General features: G+C 46.4%; 3 protein-coding genes across 5 annotated transcripts in view; 2 read left to right on the forward strand and 1 right to left on the reverse strand.

Moving 5' to 3' along the window:
* Positions 1-3,275, forward strand: part of CCT3 (chaperonin containing TCP1 subunit 3) — a 15,726-nt gene extending 12,451 nt beyond the window's left edge. The window contains exons 9-12 of one of the 3 annotated variants that reach the window (XM_007457893.1): positions 599-779; positions 1,549-1,794; positions 2,070-2,201; positions 2,944-3,275. In XM_007457893.1, the coding sequence (XP_007457955.1) occupies positions 599-779; positions 1,549-1,794; positions 2,070-2,201; positions 2,944-3,048 (664 nt within the window). In that variant the 3' untranslated portion in view covers positions 3,049-3,275. The remainder of the gene's footprint in view (positions 1-598; positions 780-1,548; positions 1,795-2,069; positions 2,202-2,943) is intronic. The other 2 variants (XM_007457892.1, XM_007457894.1) reach the window with 2 other exon arrangements.
* Positions 3,276-10,515: 7,240 nt separating this feature from the next.
* Positions 10,516-13,447, forward strand: GLMP (glycosylated lysosomal membrane protein). Its single transcript, XM_007457895.1, has 6 exons — positions 10,516-10,593; positions 11,105-11,362; positions 11,566-11,766; positions 11,891-12,109; positions 12,574-12,830; positions 12,945-13,447. Exons 1-6 carry the CDS (start codon positions 10,516-10,518, stop codon positions 13,108-13,110), a joined length of 1,179 nt encoding a protein of 392 aa, XP_007457957.1. The 3' UTR covers positions 13,111-13,447.
* A 259-nt stretch (positions 13,448-13,706) lies between these two features.
* Positions 13,707-14,362, reverse strand: part of TMEM79 (transmembrane protein 79) — a 5,786-nt gene continuing 5,130 nt past the window's right edge. Inside the window, exon 4 of the mRNA XM_007457896.1 lies at positions 13,707-14,362. This exon is cut by the window's right edge and continues 396 nt beyond it. The gene's annotated coding sequence lies outside the window, so the exon portion shown is untranslated.

Here is a 14,362-nt window from a genome sequence, read left to right on the forward strand (position 1 = left end):
TTGAGCCTGCGCGTCCAGAGCCTGTGCTCCGCAACGGGAGAGGCCACAACAGTGAGAGGCCCGCATACAAAAAAAAAAAAAAAAAAAAAAAAATAGCCCTACATTTATTAAAACTGGGTGAGACATATACTTATGTACCTAATCACCTTATTTCTTGCTTGACCTTTACATTGTCTTTAGTACAGTCCTGTTATTGGCCTTGAGATCTAACTGGGCATTATAGGATGAGTTCTATCTAGAAATGACCATTATGTGTTATACACTTGGTCAGATATGCATAAGAATTCATTTGTCCCAATTTTAGGGTCCACTAAGTATACTTTGAATTAACTTGTATCTCGTTACAGTAGTTGCCTTAGGTATGCACACTTTCACTTATAAAGCCATATTAGTTTAAGGAAACTTCACCTATATATTTGGAAATCTGTTTCACCAGGCAACCAAGACGTCTCGAGTTAGGTAGAAGTGTTGCTAGCAGTCCACTTTGGCCCTTAACCCTTACACCCCACCACAGACCCTAAGGACCAGGAAGATGAGTAAAAGTATTTGACATCATCTGGTCTTCTCCCTGTCGCCCTTCTTCCCATCTAATCAACAGAGCCTGTGGGGGCCGAATAGTCAGCCGACCAGAGGAACTGAGAGAAGAAGATGTTGGGACAGGGGCAGGCCTGTTGGAAATCAAGAAAATTGGAGATGAGTACTTTACATTCATCACTGAGTGCAGAGACCCCAAGGCCTGCACCATTCTCCTCCGGGGGGCCAGCAAAGAGATTCTCTCGGTGAGTCAGCCTTGGAAGTGTGACTGAATGATCTAGGTCATTCCATTTCTTGAGAGTTTCCCAGAAGGCCTAAAATCATCCTGTTGCCCATTTGTAGTTATTTAATTGCCATCTGAAGCCACAAATCTCCCTCTTCTTTTTATTTTTTTAATATTTTTATTTTTAATCATGGTTTAAAATTTTTTTAATGTAAAATTTATCATCTGAATAATTTTTAAGTGTACAGTTACAGCAGTTTTAAGTGTATTCATATTCACATGCAACAGATCTTCAGAACTTTTTTTATCTCAAAAAATTGAGACACTATACCCATTGAACAATGACTCATCGTTTCCCCATCCACTAGCAACCACTGTTTCCTTGTTTTTTAAGTTGAAATTACAAATATTACTTTTTTTTTCCTTAGTGAGGTTAAGTATTTTACCAAAGGCATATAGCTAGTAAGCAGAGAGTTTCCACTACACTGTGCAGCCTCCTAGAGTACACAGCTAGACAGGACAGAGTAAGGTTATAGGTCTGTCAAGCACAATGGGCAAAAGCCTAACATCCCAGAGTGACACCACATTCCCCTTGGCCTTGTTGCAGTTGTAGTTAATGTGTTTTTCCAGAGTTAGTAGCATCTGCCCTGCCCAAAAGGTTTCAAGGACCTTTCTTAGTTTGCCCTCCTTGGTGGTTTACCGAATTTGGCAGTCAGGAAGCCCTTTGGTGCTTTTGATTTGTCCTTGAGTCATCAAGCTTTGGCTTTATACTCTTTGTTCGCTTTCCCAAGGAAGTAGAACGCAACCTCCAGGATGCCATGCAGGTGTGCCGCAATGTTCTCCTGGACCCTCAGCTGGTGCCTGGGGGTGGGGCTTCTGAGATGGCTGTGGCTCATGCCTTGACAGAAAAATCCAAGGCCATGACTGGTGTGGAACAATGGCCATATCGGGCTGTTGCCCAAGCCCTAGAGGTCATCCCTCGTACCCTTATTCAAAACTGTGGGGCCAGCACCATCCGTCTACTTACCTCCCTTCGGGTGAGTTCCTTTCCATACTCTTCTCTTAATGGGGTAGGAAAAGCTGTGTTTGGCCTAAGAGGGTAGTTCATGTCTGTCTTTCCAGGTTCTCCTGGTAGCTTGTTCCCTTAAAATTTCTTCTCTTTCTTAATTTTTGATTTGTTTGTTGTCATTGCCGTTTCCTCTTATCCCTACCTTATCAGTGCAGTGTATTTGATTTTTATGTAATGGTCTCTGTCAGCTTACTTGTTCCTAGTATTTTCCCCTTTAATTATTTATGCTTGTTCCAACTATAGGCCAAGCACACCCAGGAGAATTGTGAGACCTGGGGCGTAAATGGTGAGACAGGTACTTTGGTAGACATGAAAGAACTGGGCATCTGGGAACCATTGGCTGTAAAGCTGCAAACGTATAAGACAGCAGTGGAGGTGAGGCACTCTTAAGACATATGCTGTGCTGTTTATTTCCAGATAACCAGAAAACAGTGTGTTTGGTCCAGTCTTGAGGAGGGGGGGATAGAAGGCAGAGTATTCCCCAAAAGATCTCCCAAGGAATTCTATCCCCCTACTTATATTTAGCTCATTTAAAAAGCAAGGTAGGGGGACTTCCCTGGTCCAGTGGGTAAGACTCCGTGCTGTCAATACAGGGGGCTCGGGTTCGATCCCTGGTCGGGAAACTAGATCCCGCATGCATGCTGCAACTAAGAGTTCGCATGCTACAACTAAGAAGTTTGCATGCTGCAACTAAGAAGTCCACATGCCACAACTAAGAAGGTCCCGCATGTCGCAACAAAGACCCGGTGCAGCCAAAAATAAATAAGTTTTTTTAATTAAAAAAAAAAGGGAATTCCCTGGCAGTCCATTGGTTAGGATTCCGTTCTCTCACTGCTGAGGGCCCGGGTTCAGTCTCTGGTTGGGGAACTAAAATCCCACAAACTGTGTAGCATGGCCAAAAGAAAAAAAAAGAAGAAAGAAAAAAGGCAAGGTAACGTAGCACATGCTGCATCCCTTGCTGACCGAGAAATGCATTTTACATTCAAGACTCTGAAAGGGTAGATTTCAGCTAGATAAAATGGTAGTTATATAGGAGGAGCTAGGTGGTACGTCTAAAAGAAAATAAGTGTCCTTCCCTTCTTTGCTAACCTCTTTGGGGCTGTGGTTTTTCTCCTAGACGGCAGTTCTACTGCTGCGGATTGATGACATCGTATCAGGCCACAAAAAAAAGGGTGATGACCAGAGACAGCAAGGCGGGGCCCCTGATGCTGGCCAGGAGTGAGCGGTGGCAAGGCGACCTCAACGCACAGAGCCAACAGTCTCCCCCTTCCCTGAGCCAGACTGCCAGGGACACTGTGGATGTCTTTGTTTGGAAGGGATTGGGTTGAGGGGCAGCCCCAGTCCCTTTCTGTCCCAGCTCAGTTTGCAAAAGGCTTGACATGTAATTCTTCTCTATTGTAAGCTTTCCATTTAGTTTGCTTCCGATGATTAAATCTAAGTCATTTGAGATGGTGGTTGGTTGTTTTTCAACCTTGGGTCATATCTCTGCCTCCTGGCAAGGAGGGAAGAGGCAAAAAAACCTTACTGGGAAGAGAGATGGGAATGAGGTCATTCAGTATCTTTGCCTCCTTGAGAGGGTATTCTTCAGACTTCTCAGTAGATGCTGGTTGCGAAGGCTCTTGGAGTTCAAAGCATTATATTGTTAAGCTTAAAAACGTACCACCTTGCATTCACCACTCAAAGAACAGGGAGAACCTGTCCAAACCATGGGTGTTCCTTGTATGTGGTTGTACGTAGAGCAACACCCAGTACGTGCTAGGGCTCAGGCATTTATCCTAAAGGACATAGAGCATCTGTTTCTGTACTGTATCCTGTAACTTTTCAGAATCCTTCCTATCATACCTAGAATTCTTTTTCTCTGCCCTCTCCCAGTGTTGTTGTTTTTTTTTTTTGCGGAACGCGGGCCCCTCACTGTTGTGGCCTCTCCCGTTGTGGAGCACAGGCTCCGGACACGCAGGCTCAGCAGCTATGGCTCACGGGCCCAGCCGCTCCACAGCATGAACCTGCATCCCCTGCCTCGGCAGGCGGACTGTCAACCACTGCGCCACCAGGGAAGCCACCCGTGTTGTTCTTGATTCCAGTCGATTTTGGCTTGCTGGCTTATTTTCCTGGCATGGTTGTGTCACAGTAGGACCTCTGCTTTCCCTGTAAGCAGAAACAAAAGATGTAAGTCCCATTTTGTGCTTTGTTTTTATCAAGAAAAAAAAAAAAATGTTGTAGTGGCCCTGAGATGCTGGAAGCTAGGTGGGGCTAGCTTTTGATTTCTTTAGAGTCCTTCTTCTGGGCCTTCCACTGTCCCCTTTGTCCTCATGACTCATGCGATGAGACTGTGTCTCCTCCCTGACCAAGGGACTTAGTGTTACTAAGTTGAATACTAGGCAGAATAATAATAGCTAGCACACATTGCCTATTGTATAATAGATATGTTCTGTTCACTTTGCATATCCTCAAAAGGACCCTATAAGGTAGGTAATAACTCCATTTTATGATGGGGAATCCTAAGCATAAAGTAGCTTGTCCAAGGGTCCCAAAGCTGATAAATGTCAGACCTAGAATTCCTGTGTAGGCAGTCTGGCTCTATAAGTGCATTCACAGCTGGCTATGCTGCCTGAACAGAGGTGTGCTGTGGAAAAGGGCTTCTGGAGACTGCTCTGTTTATGCCTAGTATTCAGCTTCCTGCTTAACCCAGTCTAAAGTCCAGCTTGGGACTTGGTGGCACAGTGCCTAAGAGTCCACCTGCCAGTGCAGGGGACACTGGTCGTGCGCCACAACTACTGAGCCCGTGTGCCACACTACTGAAGCCCACGTGCCTAGAACCCGTGCTCCACAATAAGAGAAGCCACTGCAATGGGAAGCCCATGCTCGCTGCAACTAGAGGAAGCCCTCACAGTAACGAAGACCCAACGCGGCCAAAAATAAAATTAAAAAAAAAAAATGAAGTCTTCAGCTTTTCTCTTCAATGAGAGGCTCTGAAATAAGCCTACCTATCTTTTGCTGAAATCCCTGCGTCTTTACTTGCAGTGTTAATTCCTTCAGAGCTTTAAGACCTTAAAGAAAGATGAGTTAATTCTCAAGTAGATAAAAAGATCTTGAAGAGGTAGTGCTTGAAAGTTGTGGAGGGAGGAATTGCCTCCCATTTGTTCCTTAACACCTTTCTGGGTCCATTCTGGTTTCAGCTGTAATGGTTAAGCACTTGGATAATTGTACATAGTAGTCTTCCCTCCTGTCATCAGTGCCTCTTTCTTCTTTAAGACTTACAAAGTCTCCTGAACCTATGAAAATTCCTCCTGGCATGTTAGATCTATCTGTACTCTTCAGTCTAGCTTTCAGAGCCCCTTTGTGCTGTTCAAAGGCTAAATTTAACAGTGATTAAAGGCTATCCAAGCCACTTTGTTGCCTGTATGAACTCTAAGTGATTCCATGAACACAACTTTGCTGCCACCTTGACTTTGTCATGGTTCTTCCCTGTCAAATTCCTGGACTCAACTAAGTCCTATTCCACACCCCGCCCCCAAATGTGGTGTATTGGGGGTGGTGGGGAGACTTGAATTCTTATTTACTGAAACCCTTTGAACTCAGCCAAGACTCTTGCTTATATCCTTGCTTGTCAAGCCCAGAGTTGATAACCTCAGAGGGTACAAGTAATTTTTTTCTCAAGAAAAGTTAAAGTTGTTTTTTTTTTTTAAATTTTATTGAAGTATAGTTGATTTACGATTTTTTTAAGTTCCAAAAGAATATTTATTAAATACAGAAAAATAGAAATGATTTTCTAAAGAATCCAAAGCCCCTTTATCTGAATCCAACCACTGTTAGTATTTTGTTATCTTTACTTCCAGTCTTATTTCTGTGCAAAACTTTATTTATTGAAAAAGAAAGAGAAAAACAAAAAATAGGAACAGAAAATGCTCAAGACATATAGAACTTTTTTCTCATCTGTTAGTTTCACTTAGCATTGGGGTCAGAGGCATTTTCTCATGGCATTATAACTTCTCTGTAAATTTTTTTTAACATCTTTATTGAACTATAATTGCTTTACTATGGTGTGTTTCTGCTTTATAACAAAGTGAATCAGCTATACATATACATGTATCCCCATATCTCCTCCCTTTTGCGTCTCCCTCCCACCCTCCCTGTCCCACCCCTCTAGGCGGTCACAAAGCACCAAGCTGATCTGCCTGTGCTATGTGGCTGCTTCTGTTGTACAGCAAAGTGACATATCTTTTTCGTATTCTTTTCCATTTTGGTTTATCAGAGGATAATGAAATGTAGTTCTTGTGCTATATACAGTAGGACCTTGTTTATCCATTCTGTATGTGATAGTATGCATATGCTAATCCCAAACTCCCAATCCTTCCCTCCCCGACCCCCACCCCTTACTAACAACCACAAGTCTGTTCTCTATGTCTGTGAGTCTGTTTCTGTTCCGTAGATATGTTCATTTGTTTGTTTGTTTTTTCTTTTTTGGCCACACCACACAGCATGCGGGATCTTATTTATTTCCCTGACCAGGGATCGAACCCGTGCCCCCTGCAGTGGAAGCACAGATTCTTAACCACTGGACCGCCAGGGAAGTCCTGTGTTGTATTTTAGATTCTACATGTAAGTGATATCATATGGTACTTGTCTTTTTCTGACTTACTTCGCTTAGTACCGTAATCTCTAGGTCCATCCATGTTGCTGCAAGTGGCACTATTTCATTCTTTTTTATGGGTAATATTCCATTGCGTGTCTTGGCAATTGTAAATAGTGCTGCTATAGGGGATGCATGTATCTTTTTAAATTATAGTTTTGTTTGGGTGTATGTCCAGTAGTGGGATTGCTGGATCACATGGCAACTCTATTTTTAGTTTTTTGAGGAACCTCCATACTGCTTCCCATAGTGGCTGCACCGATTTCTATTCCCACCAACAGTGTAAGAGGGTTCTCTTTTTTCCACCCTCTCTCCAACATTTATTGTAGACTTTTTTTCTTTTTCTTTTTTCTAGCCGCACTGTGTGATATGCAAGATCTTAGTTCCCCAACCAGGGATCGAACCTGTGCTGCCTGCAGTGGAAGCACGGAGTCTTAACCACTTGACCACCAGGAAAGTGCCCTTGTAAACTTTTTAATGATGGCCATTCTGACTGGTGTGAGGTGGTACCTCATTGTAGGTTTTTCTTTATGTATAATTAATTTTTATTGCAGTGTGGTTGATTTACTGTAGTTTTGATTTGCATTTCTTTAATAACGAGCATCTTTTCATCTGCCTATTGGCCATCTGTATGTCTTCTTTGGAGAAATGTCTATTTAGGTCTTCTGCCCATTTTTCAATTGGGTTCTGTTTTTTTGTTACGGAGTTGTATGAGCTGTTTGTATATTTTGGAAATTAATCCCTTGTTGGTTGCACCATTTGCAGATATTTCCCCCCAGTACATAGGTTGTCTTTTTGTTTTGTTTATGGTTTCCTTTGTACAGAAGCTTGTAAGTTTGATTAGGTCCCATTTGTTTATTTTTGCTTTTATTTCTATTGCCTTGGGAGACTGACCTAAGAAAACATTGGTACAATTTATGTCAGAGAATGTTTTGCCTATGTTCTCTTCTAGGAGTTTTATGGTGTCATATCTTATATTTAAGTCTTAAGCCATTTTGAGGTTTTTTTTGAGTATGGTGTGAGGGTGTGTTCTAATTTCATTAATTTACACGTGGCTATATAACTTTTCCAACACCACTTGCTGAAGATACTGTGTTTTCCCCATTGTATGTTCTTGCCTCCTTTGTCAAAGATTAATTATCTATAGGTGTCTGGATTTATTTCTGGGCTCTATTCTGTTCCATTGATCCATATGTCTGTTTTTGTGCCAATACCACGCTGGTATCTTTTTTTTTTTTTTTAATTTTTTGGCCATACTTCATACCTTGTGGGATCTTAGTTCCCCAGCCAGGGACTGAACCCCTGCTCCCTGCAGTGGAAGCATGGAGTCTTAACCACTGGACTGCCAGGGAAAGTCCAATACCACACTGTTTTGATTACCATAGCTTTATAGTATTGTCTGAAGTCTGGGAGGGCAATGCCTTCTGCTTTGTTCTTTTTCCTAAGGATTGCTTTGGCAATTCTGGGTCTTTTATGCTTCCATATACATTTTAGGATTATTTGTTCTAGTTCTGTGAAAAATGTCATGGGTAATTTGATAGGGATCACATTAAATCTGTAGATTGCTTTGGGTAGTAAGGCCAGAAAAATGAAAGTTTTTAAGGAAATTTTAGTTTATCCTAGAGTAGCCATTTGGGGAAAAAAATTAAATTGGATCCTTTCTTCATTTATTACAGCAAAATTAATTCCAGGCGACTGAAAGATTTAAATATAAGAGTACTAGAAAAAGACACGAGATTTAAAAACATACCAGGGGAATTCCCTGGCAATCCAGTGGTTAGGACTCTGTGCTTTCACTACCAAGGGTGCGGGTTCCATACCTGGTCAGGGAACTAAGATCCTGCAAGTTGCACAGCATGGCTGTAAGTAAGTAAGTAAATAAATACTTATCAGAGTGGGGAAAAATAATAAATGTAACTACATAGAATATTTGCATGGCAAAAAAAGAACAAGTGGGAGAGGGAGGATGATGTTTGCAACAGTACAAGGGTTGATTTCCTTGAACTTTTAGAACTTGGCCATTAAGAAGATAGGGCCGGGCTTCCCTGGTGGCGCAGTGGTTGAAAGTCTGCCTGCCGATGCAGGGGTCATGGGTTCGTGCCCTGGTCTGGGAAGATCCCACATGCCGCGGAGCGGCTAGGCCCGTGAGCCATGGCCGCTGAGCCTGCGTGTCCGGATCCTGTGCCCCGCAACGGGAGAGGCCACAACAGTGAGAAGCGCGCTTACCGCAAAAAAAAAAAAGAAGATAGGGCCTCAGAAAAATAGACAAAGTGTATAAATAGCTCCAGAGAAGCAAAAAATAAATGACTAATAAAACATGAAGAGATGTTTAACCTTATTCATAGGGAAATGCAAATTAAGTTTGGTAAGCACTTGCCAGGGTGTGGGGGAAATGGGCTCTCAAACATGGTGTGAGTGTCAATTGATGAACCTCACAGAGGGCAACTTGACTGGGCAATTCTACTCCTGGGTATTTATCCTATAGATTTGGTTACAAATGTGTATGAAATGCTTTTCATACAGGGATATTCCTTTCAGTGTTGTTTGCCCGTAGCAAAATGTTGGATACTATCAAGGTTCTGGCTAAATATACCCATGGAACATCCGCCCTGCAATGAAAGACTGGAGAATGAGACAACTCCAAGTGCATTGATACAGAACATTCCTCAATATATAAGTGAAAAAACAAACTGCAGAACAGTGGATTCCATTGTATCTTATTATACATATGTATATATATATGTATTATCAAGTGTGCGTGCGCACACACACACACACACACACACACACACGAGGGACTTCCCTGGCAGTCCAGTGGTTAAGACTGCACTTCCACTGCAGGGGGTACGGGTTCGATCCCTGGTCGGGGAACTAAAATCCCACATGCCACATGGTGCGGCCAAAAAAAACCCAACAAAACATACACTTGAGCATGCATAGAATATTTTATGAAGGACACATGAGAAACTGATAATGGTGGTTGTCTCAAGGAAGGACCCAGGTTGCTGGGGAATAGGGGTGGTACCCTTTGGTACCTTATGAATATTGTACTGTATGCATTTTTTATCAGTCAAAATAATTTTATGGTTAGGCAAAACAAACAAACCAACCAAAAACAAAAAAACAAGAAAGGACTTCCCAGGTGGCGCAGTGATTAAGAATCCGCCTGCCAATACAGGGGACACAGGTTCTATCCCTGGTCTGGGAAGATCCCACATGCCACAGAACAACTAAGCCTGTGCGCCTCAACTACTGAGCCCACGTGCTGCAACTACTGAAGCCTGTGCGCTCTAGGGCTCACGCGTCGCAGTGAAGCCCATGTGCCTAGAGTCTGTGCTACGCAACAAGAGAAGCCACCACAATGAGAAGCCTGTGCACCACAACGAAGATTAGCCCCTACTTGCCGCAACTAGAGAAAGCCCGCGCACAGCAACAAAGACCCAACGCAGCCAAAAAATAAATAAAATTTTAAAATTAAAGAAAAAAAACAAGAAAAATGAAAAGTGAATTCATTCAGCCAGACATGAACTCCCTCCTATGACAATTATGTATCACTTTCATGTCCTGTTTTCTGAGGTTTCTTTTCTCCACAATAAAATTGTGAGCTCTTCCAGGACAAGAACCTGCATAGCTGGGGGCTCAATAAATATTAAAAATTGACAAAAAGAACCCTCTGAGGTGTGCTATCTCTCCCATCGAATTCCTTCAAATTCTTCTCTGTGGCTTCCCTGCCACAGAGTCATTCTATAGATTACATTTGGATGTTGAATCCAGACATCATGCCTGCTTATAGGTAACTCTAGCGGGACCAGTTGGGTAGGAGAGGTTGGGAGTATGTCTGCAGATCTAGCCTGGGGTGACTTGCTTGCCAGGTCAGTTGGGGATGACGAACTCCTAACCTTTCTGATTCTATTCTCACTCACAAATCTGGGTTAAGGGAGGCGGTCTCTTTAAGAACTGTTGTGATGGTCCCGCCCTTTAAAAAGATCAGCTGAATCTGTGAGTCACATGATTTCAGCGTCTCTTCCGCCTTCTGAAGTCGGGACTGCGTGAGAAGCTATGAGGAGCGCCGTGCTCCTCCTGAGTCTACTTCTGACAGCAGCTCCGTTTGGCCTTCTTGGGGAGGAGACCCGCCAGGTGAGGGGCTAGAGCAGTAGGTGTTTCAGGATATGCTACCTTGAAGGGTGGTTGGAATCTAGGGCAAACAGTTGGTGGGGGTGGAGCGTGCTTGCATTGACAAAAGAGTTTTTCAAACTGGGGGTCGGAGCAGCCATGGGTCACGGGACAGGATTGTGGAGTAGGGTGGATGTGAGAGCTTCCTGTCTTCCGGTGAAACCTGGACCTTGACTTAGCGCTGAGTGAGCCAGGTCCAAGCAGGTGTTGGATTTCTTTTTTCCTCTCAGCCCTGTGCCCTGATCTCTCCACCAGGGTCAAGGCAGTTCTGGCTCTACCCACCTCTCCTCCACCCCACCTCTGCCCCTTACAACAAGGTTCTGTTAGCTCCCACAAGCATTCCTCTTGCCTAGGCCCCCAAGGTCCCACCCTTTCCCCATCATTTTCCAAGGCCCCTCTCCTTATCCCCAAACTTCTTTGCCCTGTGTCTCTCCCTGATCCTGTTCTCTTGACCCTCCACTGCTCCATGTTCCAGGTGTCTCTGAAGGTGATCTCTGACTGGCTGGACCCTTCCCAGAACCTGCTTCATATCCAGGCAGTGGGTGCCACTTCCACCCTGCACTATGTGTGGAGCAGCCTGGGACCCCCAGCCGTGCTGCTGGTGGCCACCAACACCCCCAACAGCACCCTGAGTGTCAACTGGAGCCTCCTGATTTCCTCTGAGCCTGAAGGGGGCCTCATGGTACTCCCCAAGGAGAGCATCCAATTTTCTTCTGCTCTCGTCTTTACCAGGGTGAGGAGGTTGGGGGAGAACCAAGGGGAAGAGTGCAGAGGAGAGGGTTCATTCGAGTTAGAGGGAGAAACTGAAGACTGGGGGTAGGTGAAGTCGAGTCAGGTATGAGAGCCTGGGGTGGGGCCAGTGAACGGGGGGTGGTGGTGATTCAGGAGAAAGCTGGACTCAGGCAAGCCTAGTGCCTCCCCACCCCCACCCGCCAGCTGTTTGAGTTTGACAGCACCAACACATCCGACGCGGCCGCAAAGCCTCCAGGAAAATCATATCCCCCATACTCCTTGGCCGATTTCTCCTGGGACAACATCACTGACTCATTGGATCCTGCCACCCTGAGCGCCACATTTCGAGGCCACCCCATTCACGACCCCACTGGGGCTTTTGCCAGTGGCAGCCTGGCCTTCAGGGTAAGGGTATGGGGAATCAGAACTCAAAAGGCTGGTTTACGAGGGTGGGAGTTAATGATGGGGGTCGCCTTCAAACACAGGCGTCCACCTGCTTCCCACACCTCCCATGCCTCTTCCATCCTAGGTTCAGGCCTTCTCCAGATCTGGCCGACCAGCCCAACCCCCTCGCCTCCTGCACACAGCGGACACCTGCCAGCTAGAGGTGGACCTGGTTGGGGCCTCTCCCCGGGGAAACCACTCCTTGTTTGGGCTGGAGGTAGCCACGTTGGGCCATGGCCCTGACTGCCCCTCAGTGCAGGAGCAGCACTTCATCGATGATGAATATGCACCTGCCGTCTTCCAGGTCAGGCTTCCAGCAGAGAAGCAGATGGGTGTGGGGTGAAGGGGGACCCCATTAGGACCTCAGAGAATCATTCAACCATTTACCATTTAGCAACACTTCATTCAGCTCCTTTAAGTGCTGGGCACTGTGCTAACGAATTAGCCCAGTCTCTGCTCTCAGTGGAGGAGCCACAGGGAAGGCGGTACAATGTGACTAGTGCTCTGACAGGATTTGCAAGGGCCCGGGGGCCCAAAGGAGGGAGCTGAGTGCAGGCTTGCTGAGTGTTAAGGCTGGAAAAGGACCCAGTGCCATCCAGTCCAGCTCCCCTTTCTACAGAGAGATCGATGCAAACAGCCTGTGAGTTCTAGAACCAGGCCTAGGATTCAGGACAACTCGTGACAGATGGAGGCTGGGAAAGGGTGGGGGAACAGAAAGGTAGGGCACCACTGGTCCTCCTCATCCTGCCTGTTTGCCTTTCTCCCCAGTTGGACCAGCTGCTATGGGGCTCCCTCCCATCAGGCTTCATGCAGTGGCGACCAGTGGCTTTCTCCCAGAAGCAGGGGGGCCGGGAATCAGCCATGCCCTGTCAAGCTTCCCCTCTTTACCCCACCTTGGCATACCTTCTACCCCAGTCACCCATTGTTCGAGCCTTCTTTGGGTCCCAGAACAACTTCTGTGCCTTCAATCTGACATTTGGGGCTTCCACAGGCCCTGGCTACTGGGACAAACACTACCTCAGCTGGTGAGAGTCAGGGCCTGGGCCGAGGGTTTGGGAGGTCAAAGTGGAGGAGGGTTGGGCCTCTTGGCCTTCCCCCCTAAGCCTGCTCACCTCTCTTTCTCACTCTGCTCACTCTAGGTCCATGCTCCTGGGTGTGGGCACCCCTCCAGTAGATGCCTTGTCCTCGCTAGTCCTAGGCATCGTGGCAGTGGCCCTGGGTGCTCCAGCACTCATGCTGCTGGCAGGAGGCGTGTTTCTGCTGCTGGGCCACAAGCGGTACTCAGAATATCAGCCTATAAATTGAGGACTGCTCTCTAGAGGGAAGGACATTACTGGACCTGCCTTGCTGGTCTGCAGGTTTGAGGGTCAGTATTCCTAGCCAGCTGCTCCCTTTTCCCATCTTGCTTTTCTGCAGAATCTCAGAGACCAGCCTCAACTTCCTGCGGACCCAGGTGGGGCTTCCTTCAAACTTTGAAGAGGGACCAGGGACAGAGTGATTGCTAGAGGGAGGGTCCCCTCGGCGTTGCCTCCCCGCCCCTCCACCCCCCATTTCCCTTGAATGGGACTCACAGGCCTAAATGAGAGGCCTTCTGACTTGTCTGCTACCCTGGAGGGCATGAAATAGACTAAGTTTTTCCCCAGGGCTTGTCTCTCAGTGTGTGAGTGTTGCTGGGTCTGGTTCCAGGGAATGAGAGGGCTGGAGGTGGGCATGGAAGGCAATTTCTTGTTTGCAGCGCCATTTCTTCCCCAGGCTCAGTTCTCTCCCTTGCCATGGGACCAGGCTCCTACCAGCCACTCTTCAACATGCGGAGCTGGGAGGTCTCTGGTGCAGTCTGAATCAAACAAGGAAGGGACACTTGAGATGAGGGCGCAAACATGGAGGAAGAGCCAAGGAAGACAGTGGTAGTTGTTTATTGTTACACACACATTCACATGGGGTTAACATCAACCACTATGTCTTCCAACCACTCCCAGCCACCACAGGTGTGGGTGTGTGCCCGTGCACACACGCGCGCACGCACACACACACACACACACACACACACACACACACACGCCTCTTGGGAGGCAGGTTTCCCTGTCTGCTCCTCTTCCCATGAGAGAGGTATGACTTCTGGGCAGTTTGGAGGTGCAAGGTTACAGGGACCTAAAGGGTTGGAAGGGAGGAGGCAGCCACACTGGATTGGGACAGCTGTAATTGACTTGACTGAGGCTCAAGAGCCTATATGGCCAGTCATGGAGGGTCCTGAATACAGGTCCCCAAGAAGGTTTTCAGCAAACATGAATGTCCTATTTGATCTGATGCCCAGCCATTACCTTTAGGCATGGGCAAGGTTTCTAGTCTCTTTGAGGCCCTCTGCTTGGACACCCAGCACAGAAATGGTCAGAGTTTTGGCTGTGGCTCTGCTGGCTGCCTCACAGGAGGCTGGAGAGTGGAGCAGAGTCCAGCCATTGTGGGCCCTAGTGGCAGTGGTGGGAGGCTGCTCAGGAAGGAACCATGCCTCTGCTCCTGGTCCTGTGCCCTCAACATCCTTAAGGAATATGGCTGTCCACCT

This window comes from Lipotes vexillifer, unplaced genomic scaffold (genome assembly GCF_000442215.2).
Source record: "Lipotes vexillifer unplaced genomic scaffold, Lipotes_vexillifer_v1.1 scaffold238, whole genome shotgun sequence".
NCBI classification, from domain to species: domain Eukaryota; kingdom Metazoa; phylum Chordata; class Mammalia; order Artiodactyla; family Lipotidae; genus Lipotes; species Lipotes vexillifer.

Coding starts and splice junctions, on each gene's coding strand:
- GLMP (XM_007457895.1), top strand. CDS start 10,516: ATGAGGAGCGCCGTGCTCCTCCTGAGTCTACTTCTGACAGCAGCTCCG. Junction 10,594..11,104: donor TTGGGGAGGAGACCCGCCAG/GTGAGGGGCTAG, acceptor TCCATGTTCCAG/GTGTCTCTGAAGGTGATCTC. Junction 12,831..12,944: donor GACAAACACTACCTCAGCTG/GTGAGAGTCAGG, acceptor TGCTCACTCTAG/GTCCATGCTCCTGGGTGTGG.